Source organism: Phragmites australis, chromosome 9 (genome assembly GCF_958298935.1).
Source record: "Phragmites australis chromosome 9, lpPhrAust1.1, whole genome shotgun sequence".
NCBI lineage: Eukaryota > Viridiplantae > Streptophyta > Magnoliopsida > Poales > Poaceae > Phragmites > Phragmites australis.
In genome coordinates, this window is record NC_084929.1 from 30,824,960 (window position 1) to 30,842,827 (window position 17,868).

The 17,868-nt window shown below is 43.4% G+C and overlaps 3 protein-coding genes across 7 annotated transcripts; all 3 read right to left on the reverse strand.

Annotated features, from left to right (window-relative positions):
- Positions 1-604: 604 nt before the first annotated feature.
- Positions 605-5,571, reverse strand: LOC133929115 (uncharacterized). Of its 2 annotated transcripts, none has more exons than XM_062375732.1 (2): positions 5,439-5,571; positions 605-2,286 (listed from the first exon to the last, which is right to left on the reverse strand). In XM_062375732.1, exon 2 carries the CDS (start codon positions 2,251-2,253, stop codon positions 802-804), a length of 1,452 nt encoding a protein of 483 aa, XP_062231716.1. In that variant the 5' UTR covers positions 2,254-2,286; positions 5,439-5,571; the 3' UTR covers positions 605-801. The 2 variants fall into 2 exon arrangements, with proteins under 2 accessions (XP_062231716.1, XP_062231717.1); XM_062375733.1 differs by having other exon boundaries at positions 605-2,276; positions 5,439-5,544.
- A 391-nt stretch (positions 5,572-5,962) lies between these two features.
- Positions 5,963-9,445, reverse strand: LOC133929117 (vacuolar protein sorting 38-like). 2 transcript variants are annotated; one of them, XR_009911558.1, is made up of 7 exons: positions 9,100-9,445; positions 8,796-9,002; positions 8,527-8,692; positions 7,377-7,576; positions 6,711-6,947; positions 6,459-6,628; positions 5,963-6,099 (listed from the first exon to the last, which is right to left on the reverse strand). XR_009911558.1 is itself a non-coding variant. In XM_062375734.1 (6 exons), the coding sequence occupies exons 1-6, from the start codon at positions 9,259-9,261 to the stop codon at positions 6,515-6,517; spliced, it is 1,086 nt and encodes a 361-aa protein (XP_062231718.1). In that variant the 5' UTR covers positions 9,262-9,445; the 3' UTR covers positions 6,204-6,514. The 2 variants fall into 2 exon arrangements, 1 of the variants encoding a protein (XP_062231718.1); XM_062375734.1 differs by lacking the exon at positions 5,963-6,099 and having other exon boundaries at positions 6,204-6,628.
- Positions 9,446-11,311: 1,866 nt separating this feature from the next.
- Positions 11,312-17,336, reverse strand: LOC133929118 (histone-lysine N-methyltransferase, H3 lysine-9 specific SUVH1-like). Of its 3 annotated transcripts, XM_062375737.1 has the most exons (4): positions 17,194-17,328; positions 14,645-14,704; positions 12,219-14,333; positions 11,312-11,453 (listed from the first exon to the last, which is right to left on the reverse strand). In XM_062375737.1, exon 3 carries the CDS (start codon positions 14,312-14,314, stop codon positions 12,272-12,274), a length of 2,043 nt encoding a protein of 680 aa, XP_062231721.1. In that variant the 5' UTR covers positions 14,315-14,333; positions 14,645-14,704; positions 17,194-17,328; the 3' UTR covers positions 11,312-11,453; positions 12,219-12,271. The 3 variants fall into 3 exon arrangements, with proteins under 3 accessions (XP_062231721.1, XP_062231719.1, XP_062231722.1); XM_062375735.1 differs by lacking the exon at positions 14,645-14,704 and having other exon boundaries at positions 17,194-17,336; XM_062375738.1 differs by lacking the exons at positions 11,312-11,453; positions 14,645-14,704 and adding an exon at positions 11,530-12,093 and having other exon boundaries at positions 17,194-17,336.
- Positions 17,337-17,868: the final 532 nt, after the last annotated feature.

Sequence of the window (17,868 nt, forward strand, 5' to 3'; positions counted from 1 at the left end):
GGGCCTACCTTATGCCACTTGAACGGATCACGGATGCACTCAACTTTAAACGCTATTTGGTGAGCTCGATCTCACAGCTGACGCTACCATCTTACTGATCTCTGAGACCGGTTTAGGCAGGCGTCTCTGTTTCCCCGTGATCTTCCAATTAGTCACTGGCAGTTGCTTGTAGAATAATCAAAGGTTTCTTTGGGAGCTCATGTCATGGATGATGATGATGATGAGTCGACTCTCATGCACCGTGACAAGCTTTGACGTGAGATATGTCTATAAGAAAGTTCACAGGAATCTGGTCACGAAATGGGGCAGTCAATCAGGCAGCCGTGCATGAATTTCTCGGGAGCTGCACAAGCAACCTGTCCTTTTTTTTTCCTAACGAAACAAAAGCAACCTGTCTGCTACGAGCCTAGGACATGATTGGGTCATTTTGGCAATTATGCAGCACTGTTTCTCCTTGAATCGCGTGACACGAACAGGGAAAGTTTTTGTCATCTGAAAGCAAGTGTGTGCAGTGGCTGATATGTATTGCAGAAGCTACTGAAATGCTAGCCTTTTCGTTGGCATCATGCTATGCTTCCAACTTGGGAAACGAATCTTCCTACGAGACAAGAATTTCCAAGTTCCAAGCTGAACTGGTCACTGGAAAACTGCGGGCATTGCAGGTCCAGATCGCATGAGAGATTCAGAAAACTGGGGAAAAAATCATACAAACAAACACAGTCAAGTGCTGGACTTTGTGCATACGAGTATATGATATTGTGCAAGTATTCAACCTTCTAGCAACTGATCTTTTTTATGCAATTACACACAACAATGTGATGGACTTTGTGCATATGAGTATATGACTTGTGGACGGAAAGATGATAAATCATCAGCGATACCGCCAACGTCACTTCCGTCAAGCTCAAATCTTATGTGCTTCCTTGATTTTCTCTTGGCCATCAATATCTCCAACCTACGGTTTCTTTCCATCTCGGAGTACCCAAGATCCATGGCATTCTTCTCGTCATCAGCTGTCCACAGAAATGCAGGCTCGTTTCCAGCATCCTTCTCCTCGGCATCATCTTTGGCCTTGCTGTTGCTAGCCACATCATTACTATCACTCTCAGCTTGAGAATTCTTAGAGGAGATGCTGGAATGCTTATCTGAATCACCATTATTAACGTGATCAGGACAAGAGAAATCAGCACCCAAAAGAGGGGCGGTCTCATCGAGCACCGGAGCTGTGTCGGTCATAGAAACATCAGGAGACCATCTCTCTGCATTATCAGGGTCAAAGCCTGATGAGCAATCATGGCTGCCAACTCTAGTGAATGGTGAACATAGAGAATAATCTAATTGATTGTCCACAACAGAATTACTAGCCTCAATCTTTATATCAGCAAGCTTCTTCCTCTGACGCACAGAAAAAGCACGGCCCCATCTGCATTTACCTGTTGCTCCATCAACAGCCTTATGTTCTGAAACATCTGCCACCTCACCACTTTGTGAATCTGTAAATACTCTCCCTTGATGATTCGGCTTTGCTACCATTCCAATATCTTCCCTAACATTCACACTTGAAGAGTGTAGACCAAAGGTTGTTTCTTTCTCATCAACTCTACTCTGATGAACCTCCTCGAACAAATTGGCGTACTCATCGCCCTTGTCCTTGCTAGAAAATGCATCTTTGGACTCTTTTTCCGCATGGGCCTTCATGTATTCCTCGATACCAACCACCTGCTGCAGTGTCTTCAAGAAAGGAACACAAGTGAGCATTTTCTCAAGTCTACCACCTGCAGCATCAAATCTCTCATCTCCTTGATAACCAACTTTCAGAAAAGGAACACTCTCATCCAGATCAATGCGCTCGTTACTGTCTCTTCTGCCAAAACTTGCCTCCTTGATTATACTCTCCTTCACTGCAGGCACTGAAGATCCCTTATATGCTTTCAGACGAACATTTCTGGAAGAACACCCAAACTTGGGTGCTGAAATATCTGCAGGAGCCTTCCTGTCTTCGTCGATCTCCGGAAGGTGTGTGCTCCCATAGCTCAGCAGTACACCAAGGAGAAGGGTGGTGCATATAATCACAGGAGAAGAGGAAAGAAGGAAAGTAAAGAAGCCCTGTGATGACTTGTATAGCAGGTAGAGCAGCAGGACTAGACTGAACAAAGCCCTGTGTTCAGAAGCACATCTGCAGCTTGTTCTGACAGAACACCTCAGAATTTTCTTGATGCTACATAAAGCATCTTGATTTGCCTCAACACCCATGGCCTGCCCTCTCTCTCGATTGCCTACACAAATCTAGCAGAGGAAAACACGCAAGCAACATTAGCTCAGTGAATTTGACAGGCTAACCAAGAAATGAAGTAAACAATAAATGAAATATTCACTCTGTAACATTCATGATGCCTAGATAACACCAGGTTATACCGAAGCTTAGTTCAGACAGCAACGGAAACGGAACAGCGTAGTAGCTCAGATTTTTTTAAGATATGGGGAGAGCCCCCGACTTCCATTAGCGAAGCCACAAGTAAAGTAGCAGTTTTACAAAAGAGTTCGAATACGAAGAAGAAAAACAGAGCGAGAATAGAAACAGCAAATGATTATCCGGCTAGCCTCTATTGGATAACTCGGTGTAATTTTAATTTTGTTTCCTTCTTTCTATTTGTACTGGTTTTCTTAGTTTTTAATATATGGCTTTTGCTATTTGTCTGTCGCCAGATTTTGGCACACAACATCTATCGAATTTACCACCATCCGATCTGCTTTATTATTTGTTATGTGCTTGATTGTGTTTACTGCTTTAATACTTGTGCTATTCGGGCACGGATCTGCGCCCACAGCCCATGCGCCTGTAACCCTTTTGGACTAGTCTTGAGACCGACGCTGTTTAAAAATTGAGTTCATCGATTTGTGCACCCCTCTCTCTTCTCTTTATCTTTACACTCTGCTGGTAATGTATTCTTGTGAGCATATACATGCATGATCATGAGTAAGCCAATAATGTTAAGCTATTATTTATGAGTATATATATTGCTACAATATGATCTGCAAATATCTACCGATGGACAAATGTTCATGCTATTAGTCGGACCTTTTCACAAGTAATAAACAAGCAAGTGCAATCAGTAGTAGAATTTTGTTTTTTGCTGACCAATATCATGTGCCAACTAGTTGTTATCCGTCTCTCTATCTATTTCTTCTCTCTATATGTTTTTTTTCTATTTTTATCTCTCCCTGTTTCTCTCTCTTCTCTCTATGTGTTTCTGTTTCTCTACATGTTTCTTTTTCTGTTTATCATTCTATCTCTCTATTTCTTCGTTATATCTGTTTCTATCTCTCTGTGTGTTTCTCTATGTATTTACCTTTCTCTATCTGTTTCTCTATGTATTTTTACATATCTGTTTATATTTTCATATCTATTTATATTTCTCTCTTAGTGCCTTCTTTGTTTCTCTTTCTGTCTGTTTCTCTTTTTATCTCTATCTGTCTCATTGTATCTCTCTTTTTCTCTCTCTATATATCTCTCTTCTTCTGTCCCTCTCTCTTTGTATCTACCTCTCTCTACCTATGTCTCTAACTCTCTATTTATGTGTACCTCTTTACATATACCTCTCCCCTTCTCTCTCTTTCTGTGTGTATCTCTCTCCCTCTCTTTGTGTGCATATGTCTCTCTCTCTATATCTTTCTCTCTTTCTTTGTACGTATCTCTCTCTATTATACTCTCTCTATCTCTTTCTCTCTTATTCTCTATCTCTCTTTTCGTGTCACTCACTCTCTCTCATTCACTCTTTCTTTCTACCCACTCTCTCTATTTATTTCTCTATCTGTATCTATGTATATCTCTCTATCTCTATATCGCCCTGACTATTTTTTTTCTACCTTTGTCTCTATATATTTCTATCCCTCTCTCTTTCTATATTAATCTCTCTATTCCTCTCATTGTCTCTAACTTATTTATTTCTCTTTAGTTATGTTTCTCTATATATTTCTCTCTTTTATAGCTACATTTGTTCGTTTGTCTCATAAATTTATAAACTATAAATATAGGTGTCGCATTTCAGGCATGCATGGGATGGCCTTATCTGTGTTGATTTTTCGTAAGTTCAAGATTGATTATCCATATAAAAGAAAACTATGTTGCTATCATCTCTTTATTCTCATGATTTTGTTTATGTAGTGTTGATTACGGTGTTTTTTAATCAACTACATGGGACTGTGGAATGTCCGGTGCTAAGTTTACGGTGTTTTTTAATCAACTACATGGAACTGTGGAATGTCCGGTGCTAAGTTTACGGTGTTTTTTAATCAACTACATGGAACTGTGGAATGTCCGGTGCTAAGTTTACGGTGTTTTTTAATCAACTACATGGAACTGTGGAATGTCCGGTGCTAAGTTGGTGGATGAGTTATCTCAAGATGACATTAAGAATATTCGAATTCAAATTGTCAATGATTTGTTGTTCAGTGACAACATTGCAAACATAAGTGCAACTAAGAACTATATTTTTTAATTAACATGTTGATATGTTGTGATTTGTTCCACCACCGTGCTTGCAGAAATCATACTTTTGTTTCTTTTTTTTTTAAATCCGATCTGCTTCACTGTTGGTACCAATCTTTTTTGTTTGATGTTGGTGATCTTTCTTTTGTGACTACCATGTTTGGATCTACCGATTACACCGTTGAATGTGAGTTTGCATACATGTTCCTTATTTGTTTGTATATTTGTTTTTCCTTCAATGTGATTGTTTGATCTTGCTCACCATGCAATCATAATTTTGTGATTATCATGTTTGGATCTTCTTTGTATTGGGACTATGTGTTTGTTATATTTTGGGCTCTAATGGTGGAACCGGTTGTACAGTTGCTATGAGAAATTGAAGTAGAGTGGGTGGACTGTAAGCTATGTTTGTTAGCTTCTTGTTTGAGTATGTCTGCTATACTTGTGATGATGAAGTTTCTAATCTCGCTGCTATTGGATTTTGGGCTTTTTAACTTGTTATACTAATAGTCAGCCTGTTTAAGAAATCTGACAGATTTTTTTTTAAATATCTGTTAGATTTTTCTTTTGTCACATTACAGCTTTCTATTGACTAAAAATTTGACAGATTTTGTATCAACAGACAGCTAGACAGTCCCTTTAAAAAAACAGAACGAGAAGCAGATTTGCAAGAAAAGCACAAGTAAAATAAGCTCAGATGTACCCAATCACATAACATTCCCAAGTAAAATCGCATAAAGGAATCCGCAAGAAAAATATTGAACTGGACCATAGATGCCAGAGCACGCCCAAGAATACAATCAACGTGATTCCTCTTGATTATGGGAACACCAACGGTGCCCAACAACCAGTGCGAACCCCAACTTTCAGATAAAGATACCGCAGATCATCAGTTCACTGCCACCGCCTACGGTACTACAGATGCAGTCAGATAGCATAGAGATCGTACCTTCAGGCAGCCGAGCTTTGGCCGCCGCACTCCGCCGGCTCGCCTCCAGCGCAGTGGGGTGGCAATGGCAGTCGGTGGCCGAGCCGAGAGGAGGAATGGAGCAGCAAAACACAGCACGAGACGAGATCAGGAGGGTAGCAACACGGAGCACGGTAGCGGGAGAAGGTGAGGGACGGCGGGCCCGGCCTGCCAGCCTCCGGGCCACGTCCACGCCGGCCGTGGGGCAGCGGCAGCAGGGGTGGGTGGAGCTGGAGCGTGTTTGATCTTGGAACGAAGCGTGGCGGTGGCCGGTGGGTGGGGTTGGGATCCGCCGATCTGATCATCTGGTGTGCTTTGTTTGATGTGGCTTTTCGTCCGGATGGATCGTGGCCGGTGCCGAAAAGCTTCCTTTCCCGGGCCCTCGTCTTTGGCCACCGGCTCACCGTCCAGGCGCCTAGCGCTGATGGCAACAGCTCAGATCGGCTTTAGGTGCATAAAAGCTGTGTCTTTCTCCAGCTAACCACAAAAATTCTGTTTGCCGTGAAGACTCTCTGATGTGTTTCTCGGCTGTTCGCGCCACATAACAGCAGCAGATTAGTGGTAGTTTCTCTCTCACTCAAGCACGCCAGACTGGAAAAGCCATTGCACTTGGGAATGGATTTTCGTCATGATCAAGTTGGACCTGCAATGAGGTTTCGTTTTTAGAACATTGGGCTTGTGATAACCGTGCTGAAACCACAGTTTTTGAATTCATAATCCAGTGAGAGGGCACTCAGGGCAGCATCATGGTCAGAGGATGTAATTTTGGCATTAACTCATAAGATGTTAAGATTTTGTTTGCCTCACAGGATGATACATAGGAGAAACCTGAAGCGTACATGTAGAGGCTGAGAATCATGTAAAGGCGCAAAGCCATACATGTAAATACCATTTCATCTAGCAAAACCTAATGCGCACCTTTCTTCCGGCGCATACAAAAACCTGGCGCAGCGAAAGAAGGCAAGAACCACACAAAAGAATAGGAAAAAAACACCTACTTACATCTGTATGGAACCTCTCTACAGCATAAGCACGCCAACACCACAAGGTGGAGTTGATCATCTGTACAAATACTCATCCGACTGTGTGATCCTAATAAGCTCTCTCAGATTACCAAATATGTGCCTTCCAGAGCTCTCTTCTCCAATGTAGTTCAAAAGTTGTTCCGTATCCTAAATATCCATCACAAAAATGAACATATTTGTAATGAATAAAAAAGCAGCTAGAATACTAGATTAAGTGGGAAATGCACACCTTGTGCAACAAATAAATAGCATAGGATGCCTTAGTGGAGTCATCTTCTTGACATTCCAGGAAAAGGGGGTATTCTGTTAGTTTTGAGTCGGTGTTGTTGATACTTGGGTGACCTACTGAAGCAACTGATGCTGTTTCAGCTGAAGGCAAACAATCGCTCACATAAGATCGTGATCCTCCAAAGCGCAAAGGATATCGGAGGGGGACATCAAGATAGGAGGCTATGAGCAAGACTGCCTACAACAAATTAACAGGATAAGCAATTAGTAATTCTAATATTTGTGATTGCATCAAGTACCAAACCAGTAGGTGCATGTATGCAGAAGAATTTGCACTACTATCATTATTTATGCTTTATAGATATGTTTAATAATGTAATTTGTAATAACCACGAATTTTGAAAGAACCACATTGCTTATTGTTGTATCATTCCAAACTAATAAATGAAAACTCAATGCTCTTGAATTGATCTTTTCTACAACTAACATGCTATAACATAATATGTATCCTAAGCCATATTTGCAATGTTAATCGTCAAAAATTGTATTTCGTATGTTTCTCCTTTGGGCATTGCAATAACCTTAGCTAGGTTGGGCTATATATGTTACATTGAGAAAATTGCATTAATGTATGTTAATGGTAAAAAGAACAGGTAGGCAAACTCACATGTGCCACATATCCCAGAACTGCCGCGGACCTCTGAAGGTCCTTGTCCCTGTAACTCTTACACTTTGTTTTATGCTTCACAAATTGCCACCCAAAAAGTGTCAAAGCACGTACTCGTGAAGATCTGATAACACCAAGTAAATGTGTTCCATTCTCTCTTGGAAATGCTGTATTTTCTTCTAAAAGTGTTCCTTGCTCTCCTGAAAGTGTTCTGTCATCTCATCATAAATAGTTTCACAAGGTGATTCAGGGATCAATTTTTTAATTAATTTATCCAATAAAGACAATGTGTATCATACATATGATTAAACAGCGTGTGTCAAGACCGAGATGGAAATTTCAAATTTCTGAGTGCTTTTAAGCAGTGGCTACCGCACCCATTCAGTTCTAACTACCTGCAGAGTGCAGAGAGCGATCTCTCCAACTAGACTAGCATATTATTAGACACTAGCTAAGTGTCTGTACGTTGCAACGAAAACACAAACGCTAATATCAAGCATAAACTCAAAGTATGGAGATATGAACGTGCCATGTGAGTACCGCCGATCTAATACGTTGGGAGCAATGCCGTAGTTTGATTTCAGATGGGACTCAAAAAAAGAGGAGGAAATTATCCACTAATTTCCCTATTAATTTTTTTATTTATTTTCATTAGTAAAACCGGTCTCATATCCGTAACCGGTAACGAGACGGGGAGACTGGAGGACGAGGGTGGATGGCAAAAGTAGATAAATTATTCAAATTTTATGGGTTTTTTATTAGATCGGAGGATAGTAGGAGAAGAGGTGGTGCGAGAACAAACTTGTGTTTTATATAGTAGAGATTGAACTAGAGTCCCAACAAAGGCATGGGTACCATGAAGGTTAAAGCATAGAAATAAATCACAGAGATGGGGCAGATTAAACATCATGTCATGGACTAAAAATTTAAATGCTGTCATACCGTCAGAACAAGAAAATATCGATCAGAAACTATCTTAGTGTCAGGAGCTACTGACCAAACCAGGCAAATCTCACTTATCATGTGTTGAGGACAATGGAAATATTTCATAGCAATGATTTTCTTCAAAAAGGGGCATACACATTAAAAATGATAAATATCATATTAACCATTGTTCTTCAAGAGAGACATAAGAGTAATGGATTCTCACCATTCGTATCGGCATGAAGGTTTTCTGTGTGTCGTGGTAGATCATGGAAGACCCTCACAGGGTACAAGGCAGCAACCTGGCCAACCATGCACTGCTGCCTCATCCGAAGCAGCCTCTGCAGTTCCTCAAGCCTGGCCTTGTCTCCAGATAACACCTCCTTCGCTTCCTGCAATTAGCACACACTCCCTTGGGTAAAATGCAGCTAGTCCCAATCCAATCTCGCAGCACTTCGCACCGGCACGGAGTCGCAGACAGATTGCTTTGATTACCTGCACTCGCTGGTGCGTGGCGGCGAGTGCCCTGGACAGCGGCAGCACCCGCTCGATATTCTCCTGCAGACGTTCCTTCCGCCGCTCCATGCCCTCGAGCGCCCGCCTCCTACCGACGACGGCCTCCTCCGCGCGCACCCGCTGGAGCTCCAGTCCCCGCCTCAGCTCGTCCAGCGCCGCGCCCTGCCGCAGCGTCTCCCTCCTCGCCTGCAAGGGCGCCACAGCACATCAAAAATCAAACCATGCCGTGCCGAAGGGGGCGATTGGCTCAGCCACGACAAAGCGCGCGGGGGCACGCACGCACCTCGAGCGCGGCCTCAAGGCGGCGGGCCAGGGCGGCCCGCTCCTCGGCGGCAGCCGCGAGCGCCACGGCCTGGCCACGCAGCTCTCGCCACGCGACCACCACAGCCTCCTCCTCGGCGCCCGGACCGGGCGGGTCCTCCCCCACCCGAACCGCCGGGCTCATCGCGGTCGTACAGTCACAGCGGACGGCGACGAGCGGCGGCGCCCATGGCTCCGTCCCTCCCGGTGACGAGCCGTCGAGACCGAGGCTTGCCCAACGCCAACTCAACTAGTAACAGCCGTCGGAAAAGCGAAAAGCAAGGGAGGAGGAGGAGGAAGGAATCGAACGGTTGGATGTGAATGCGATGCCGGTTTGGGAATTTGTCTCGGTGACGCGACATGGGGGTAGGGATGAAAACGGGCTACATTTTTCCTGACGGTTTTAGATTTTCAGGAGTTACGTGAAAACGGGATAAAAATAGTTTTGCTATTTTTGTTTTTTCGAGCATATTATCGATATTTTATTTTTAATTGGATTTTTTTAATTTTTCAATTAAAATTAAACTTCACAGATCACAATGTAATCCACAGACCAAGCTTAACCGATCAGCCCAAACATCACACATATCCCAAACTTCACCCAGACCCCAGTGACCTAGTTCAGTCGGCTGCCGACCTACTGATGTCGTTCAAGCTCCTGCGCCTGCATCGTCTTCAACCTTAGTCTTTATGTGACTGTATGTTATGTCGAGAACTCGTGTTACGACATGATGACTATTTTTCAGTTGAGATTTATATTACTATGTGGTCTATCTGTATATAATATGAATTAATTTTGTTGTTATGAATTAATTATGTATCGTGTCAATGTTTAAAGTCATGGTTCTACAAACTGATATTTTTGGTTTTAATTATTGGTTCTCGTCTGATATCGGCGTGTTTTTATTTGGATTGATTCATTTTCAATATCTTAATATTTTTAAGCTTATACTAATTTTTATTTTTTTATGACGTTTTTAAGAAAAAATATGAAAATAAAAACGATAAAAGAGTTTGCCGTCCATTTTCATCCCTACGCGGGGAAGGCACGTGGCGGGGAAGCGGGCCGTGGGCGCGGCGCGGACGAGCCGGCCAGCCAGGCCGCGGGTCCGAGGCGCGGGGCGGGACTCGTGCACGCGGCGCCACGTTTGCTGTTCCAGTTGCTGTCAGAATAGAATGCCATCCATCTCTCCGTCGTCGTGGATGCTGCTAGTCAGCTACCGCGATGAACTGACGACGCCGACGATGCCAGGTGGGGGACAGATGGACGTGCGTGTCCTGCTGAGCCGACGCCGACGACACCCCCGCTGTCGCTGCTGCGGAGATGCGGATCCCCCCTTCGTACATTCGGCTGTCACTTTCGGTGAAACAACAGGTCTACAGCCCACACAAGCAACAGCGTGGCGGCCGGCGCCGGCGCCGGCGTCAGATACGCCGCTTCACCCCCCAGAAAGGAAAGCCGGAACAGAACTGGTCACCGCAACAGCGTCAGAAACCTCTTGCAGCGAATTTCATTCTCTGGCGTCCACCATGAAACTGGGGTCCCAATTTGCACTCCTCCCTTGCTCCATGAGCATTCACCGTGAAACTTCAAATGGCTTCGTATCGTAAGACTATCTCTAACCATATTTCTTTCATTTCATTATTTTTTCGATTCTCTTTTCTATTTATATTCTCTTTATTTTCTCTCATCTCCAACAGTTTTCTTTCGAAGGAATCACGAAGGAAAAGAAAAGAATCCCATTCTAAAGAGAATAATCTTAAAAATCCTTTCGTGACAGAAACCGTAAAAAAAAATCGTTAAAACACTAAAAAAAATAAAAATCCCTTCACGACGAAAATCTGAACTATCATGCAACACAGGCCAAGGGCAAGCGAGACAGGAATATGTAGGTGCTCATATGTGGTGGAATGTGCGGGCGTGCGTCATCCTTGTAATCGTTAAAAAAAAGGGGCAAGGGAGACTAAGAAATTGAGGCAGAATGATCCTAAATTTACATGGTCGAGTCTAAGCTAAGGAGTCACAGGCTCACAGCTAATAGGCAGGCAGCACAAACAGGGGCTAGCCTACACAGGAGGGTACAAACTGATGCCACAAGATCAGCAGCGGCAGCAGCAATACATCAGTACATGCCCCCATAAAGAACAGAACAAATGGTGGTACAACGGCCACCATGCAGTGCACGCCAGAGTGCGGCATACGACAACAGGAATACTACAGTTCGACGATAATTTACTGTCTTCACAGTTCACATATTAAACAGCGTCACTGGAGACGTCATATCACCCTAGGGCCATATAATGCCATAGCTCAAATTTAGGTGCCAACAGAATGATCTGCAGAAAGAACAACAATATAGAACAAGTAGGATGTCAAGCAGGTTTCACAGAGACAAAAAAAAAAAAAAAAAAAAACAAAGTTATTAAACTCAAATGTAGAAGAATGATGTTGGGCGATAAACATTTGCAATAACATTTCCCACTAAAAAAGAAGAAAAGAGCGGAGCTTGACCTATCATCACCCTATATTTGCAGCTCCAAATCACATTATGAAATGTAAATAAAAAGAAAAGCTGGTTCAAACAGAAGATGAATGATCGATTCTACGATACTCCTACATACATGAAGAGTTAGTGATCACATAACTATTGCGAGTCAACAAACAGGGCATTTAGGTGGTAAAATATCATATACAAACAGCCTTTGTGGTGTAATTGTGCAAGGCGGCTTTCCAAAAATGTTCTTCTCAATTTACTCTACCTTGTACTTCTGAACATGAAAAAAAAATCTGACAAATGAAGTCAAAAGGAAAATGTATTGACAAATATTACTGGCCACAGAAAACACATATTTTTGTTTCTTCTAACACGTTGGCTCATTGAGTGTCAAGTCCAATTTTGAAAAGGTGCTACAACACTCCATAGACTACATAATCATCTTTGGATCCCGGAATTTTCATGTTTGCTTGGTGCTCGAACTGAAACCAGATTAAACGATTACACCACAAAGGCGGAGTGCACTTGATATGTTGCCCATTTTCACCATCAAAAGAAATAGACATATATAATGAAAGAAAGAAACCAATCTGGAAAAGAACCTTACCTAGCAGATTGTGGTTTGCATGATTAACCACAATGAACAAGCCCCTCAATCTATCAAAATAGACCCCGGCAGTTTCGTGATCCACACATGCAGTTTTTAGTTCTATGAGAACCTACACCACTGGACTCAGCTCCAGCCACACCATAGTCATAAGTCAGTTCTGTCATGGGAGGAATATGCTTCAATGCAAAGAACATGATATGTGGGTGCCTGTCATCTCCATGGTCATATTGAACTGGTTGCCAGAAGACATTTGGTGAGCAACTGTGGTTCATGAAACGAGAGACATTTCCCATACTTTTTGCACTTATCTTGATGGGCAGTGGCTCAAATTCATCAGCCAAAACATATGTGCTCTCCTCACCTATTAGTTCAGGCCCATAGTTCCATTTCAAAGTCTTCTCACCAGGACATACAGTCTGAAAAATGTAATCATCTTCACTATCATCCAAATTAACTTTGAGCTCATCAATGACCTCACCGGTATACTCACATATAAATGCACCGGCACGAATAGGCTCCCAGCAGCGAAGACCCCAGCCTCGATTTGTGGTCATGAAGACCTCAAAATGCAACCTGGGCCCTTTTTGGGTCACTCTGTTCCGGCAATTTGAAGAACAATGGCAAGATTCACTACATTCATATATTATTGATTTACGGCATACCAACAATCCTGATGAGCTATAAGGTAAGTCGCCTCCATTATGTTGTCCACAAGCACAACTGGCATCACCAGGTAAGCAAACACTCTGGCATCCACAGCCCTGCAACGGTTTCATAGAACTGAGGGGCCTCAAATATTTAACCTGATTAGTATAAGTGAATTGTCCAGGTCCTTTCTCATGGTTTACCTCATTGACAAGACAAACTGGCACAATTTCAGCCCCAGATGATAGATCAGCTAGTATAACACTGCCTCTGGTAGCTGGATTAGCTATCCATCTCTGAGTCATCTTCCATATTGCAGCTCCGTCAGGCTGTCCAGGTTCACGCAGCAGCTTGTACTTGAAGCAATTGATACCAGACCTTGTCCTCTCCTTCCAGGACTCATGAATCTTGTAGAGGCCATCATATATGTAGACTTTCCCAGTTATGCAAAATGGATCCTTGAAGCCCCGTACAACCCTTATCTCATTCTTCCTGTGCAGACTCCTCTCAAGAGCAAGGTTACCCCTCTCAAGCTTCTGGTCATGCCTCTCCTCAGTATTCCTACTATTTCCCCCTTGACCACTGTACACCAGCACATCTGTGTCATCATCCTCATTCTCATAACCGCCGGCAGAGACGATACATATCGCTACAGAATCGTCGTCATTTTCAAATTTCGTAGTCATGTAATCAATGCCACCCATGCTAGGTGCATGCAACCCAATGACACACAGCTCCATCCTGAAATAGAAAATATCCCCTATTTCAACTCCAGGGACAGTTCCTACCCTCTTTCCCGAATTGGCCCTGATATTACTGGCCATCATGATGGCACCAGCCTTCAGGTCTGCACGTCTGCTCGCCTCTTGTGTTTCATCCAACTGCAGATGTCTCCGTCTGAGTGCCTCAAAGGTCATGTGAACTGCTTCCACAATCTCCCTGGGATCAGTGGACGAAGATGGCAGAAAGGCAAGTTCCTTGCCAGCAACAAAATTCTTGTATGTGGGCTTTGGGCGCTTTAACTTAACTCCATTTGAGCCATCAGCAGCAGAACCGGGAGGACGGCCTCGCCTAGTCTTCCGTCCAGATGCCGAAGTTTGGTTACCCGAGTAAGGTTCATCATCACAATCAAGTGATATAATGCTTGATCTCGTCTTGTACGCGGAGATAGGGGTGGCATCAATGGGCCCATTAGCACTGGTGCCTGCATAGGAAACACCATTCGCAGTGGCACTGAAAGTGGTGATTGATCCAAAGGCAGGAAGGTTCCCAGCACCGAACCCTGTAGGAAATTGGCCAACCGGAGTGACACAGACCAATGGCGGCGTGCTTAACTGATTAACATTGACTCCCATGGGTGCAGGGAACATAGGAGCTAAAGACCTCAATGGCTTGGCATCCAGGAGCTCCTGATTAGGATCAGGTAAGAAATTTGAAGCCCTGTACATCTCAAATGTATGAAAATTCCTGCCAAAGAAAGCAAAAGCTTAGTGGAGTATTAGACAAAAGAAAATACTTGGTGGAGTAAGCAAAGACTCAAAGTTCAGTGGATCCTTGAGCGCATTGGGTAAGCAAAATAAATCCTTGAGCTGCATCCAGGAAAAAAAAAAAAAAGAGCATGCAACTGTAACCAGCATGTGAAACTCAAACTCCATTTTACAGTCTGGCGTACTTTTGTCACCCTACAAGTCACTTCGCATATTTTTTTCTTAGAAAGTTTTGTTGGCAAAGTGCTTTTAAAAGAAACATTTTCCTAATAAAAAAATTCACAACTTTACCTGAAGAATGGTGAACTGCAGTCGGAAATTTTATTTGCACTTTTTTGTTTCCATTACCATCTATGCAGCACCGATACGGATACGGGTATCGGTATCGGCCCGATACGGATACGGGGTACGCCATTTTTACAAAAAAAACCGTTACATGGATACATTTACATTTTAAAAATACATAAATAAGTTACGCACATATTCTACTTAAATTCTATTACATAACATACTTTAAAGTCTCAGTTTATAATAAAGGACATAACAAATTAACAACCAGGTAGCTTCATAAAAATAACTTGCACAGAACTATTATCATGCAGCTGACAGAACTGAACCAAGAGAAATATTCAGAGATATATCATTTTTCTACCTACTCACTGAATTGAATGAGCTAAAGAACAAATAAGAACACAGGACAAGCATCATTATATATTGTGAGAAGAACCAGTTCTGCACTCGTGTTAACAACACATAACAACTGTATGTAGGTTACTGACAGGTAGCAAAAAAGAAAATAACAAGTTCTCACATAGCCCACAACTGCTGCTATTTTGCTTCACAAACACAATGCTAATGTCGTCCAAATTCAGCATGTAGATTAAGTAGCAAAAATCGACTAAAGAAACAAACATTATTGTCTCTGTATGTGATCAAGGGAAGAAAATCACTAAAGAAACAAACGTAGCAGATCGAGATGTACACATATATATGGCCCTTTCATTTCCTTTCTGCACATAGCAGATCGAGACCGGCATGGGAAACATGGCATGGCATGGGCGCATGGCTACTGACCAAATTAGTACAGGCGCTGCCGGCTGGAGAGTGGAGGCGCAGGCAGGCTGTGGTCTGTCGGCTGGAGGTGGCTTCCGTGCGGCCAAGAGGGCGGGCGGACTGTGAAGTGGCTTCTGTGCAGCCGAGCGAGCGGGTAGAGTGGCTACCGGCTGGAGGGCGGTGCGGTTGCCAGCTGGAGGCGCACGTAGCCATTGGCGAGGTCGAGACTGGTGACGGCAAGATGGCCCACGTGCTGGCGGCGGGTGAGATGCAAGCGAGACTAGGAGGCGGCTGCGAGCCTGCGAGGAGTGACTGGCGAGACACAAGAGGGAGACGAGCAAATTAGGGATTCGAGTGCGCCGAGAGGATTTTTGCTGGGCCAGACCGTATCCGCGAGGTATCTACGAAGTATTCCTGAGGTATTCGATTTTTCTCTAATTATTTTTGGTTGGGTACTTCTCGGATACGTATTCGAGCTGGATATGGTGTCGGACTCAGATACGCACCTACTTGGAAGTATCCGTGTCTCATAGATTACCATTACAATATTATTATTTTCCTTTAAGGGCCCATTACTATAGTAGTTATTTTATCATAAGTCACTCTATGCTACCATGTATTATAACTTCATTAGCCGTTATCAGGACACAACCGACAACCCTACCAAAACCAGGTACATACAAGCAAACCTCAAGCCCTTGTCACCTTGTGTTCTTCAATATGAATCATTCCGACTGCCGCCATCCAAACCAAATAGTTGGCCACTGTGCGTTTGCCAGCAAAAACAACTAATAAGGGGGAGGAGAAACCAGGAGAAGTTCATAATAGAGAACTAGTCATGAACTGGATGTTTATGGACTGTGGTCTCCCACTAGCACCAGGGTGCCAATGATGTCAAGGAAGTTGGCTGGTGATCAGCCAAGAAGTTGGAAAAATGCGTATCAAGCTAGAGGGAGATGAAATGGTGGCAGCGGTGTATTGGCAAAACAGCCTTTTCTGAGAAACATCAAAAAGAGGCATCAATTGGAAGGGGAATGACGGTTTAACTGGTTGAATATAAGTTTGTCCTCAATGGAATGATCATTTGGACGGTTTCACTGGAAGTTTTGGCTTAACGTCCAGATGCCAAACGATTTTCAATGAAGTTGCTACCCATGAGGCTATGGCAGTTAGTTGAGAGGCAGGAATTTAGTCAAGGGGGGAAATCGAATGGTTGCAATTTCAAGGAGGTACCGAACAAATTCCCGCCAAGGGATTCTGACTGGAATTCACCAAGGGAGGCTAGGGGGATTGATCTTGTTATGATTGATAATTTGATACTAATGACACTTCATACAGGAAGGCTAAGAAGGTTCACCTCACAAGTGGTACTCACGAACACATTGGATCTAACATGCATCCAATTATCCATCACAACGCAAACCCTCGGAGCCTTAGGCCACGGTAATGGTGTTCAAAGATAATCTTTTGAAGCAACCCTGGAGCCACCAAGACACCAACCCTAACATTTGCCTTCTCCGAGAGCACAAAAATGGGGGAGAAGCACCCCAACCTAATGAAAAACAAACCTAACTAAGACAGCAAGCTTCCACCAAAACCTTCAAAGGAGAGAAAACTGGAAAAGAACAAAGAACTACACAGGAAACCTAGGAGGCGACCCCGACAGCCAGGGGCGAATCTACCACCCCGCGAGCTCTGGCTACCGCCAGAGGTGGCCGGCGGAGCAACCCCGCCCGCCGGTTGGCAGATCTACCACCACGGGCGAAGCGACGGGAGCGCTGACTTACCGTTGGGATGGGCGGCTCGTGCTGACGTGCGGAAGGCAGAAAACGAGACCGAGAGCGCCGGCCGTTGAATGGGCGGCGTACGGAAGGTAGAAGAAGGCACAAGCCGAGACAGAGCGCCGCCGAGCTCGGATATAAATAGGCTAAGATCGCGATCGTGACTAATATGCATTTAGTACTCACTCGGTCATAAATACTTAAAGTTTTAGAAAAAATCTAGTCAAAATTTTAAAATATTTATCTGAGAATATAGAGATCATATGTATAAATTTTTTATCAACTATTTTTTAAATATGTATATAGAATCTCTATATATTTTACAGAAATATATCTTAGATTGCCACTACCGATAACCTCTCACTAAATCTATATCAACAGAGTGCGCAGACAGTTACACACTTGACACGCAAAATAGGTAGGTCAAATGAACTCTTGAAATTTCTGTAAAATAAACGGGACCCACACCTCGGGTGCATTGATCTCGCGCATCAAAGAATAAAATAGAATCATGGATGGATCATGCATCAATTTGTTCCATATGGTGATATGCACCTCGGGTCAAATTAATCCTTGAAATTTCTGTAAAATAAACGGTACCCGCACCTCGGGTGCATTGATCTCGCGCGTCAAAGAATAAAATGGAATCATGGATGGATCATGCATCATTTGTTCCATATG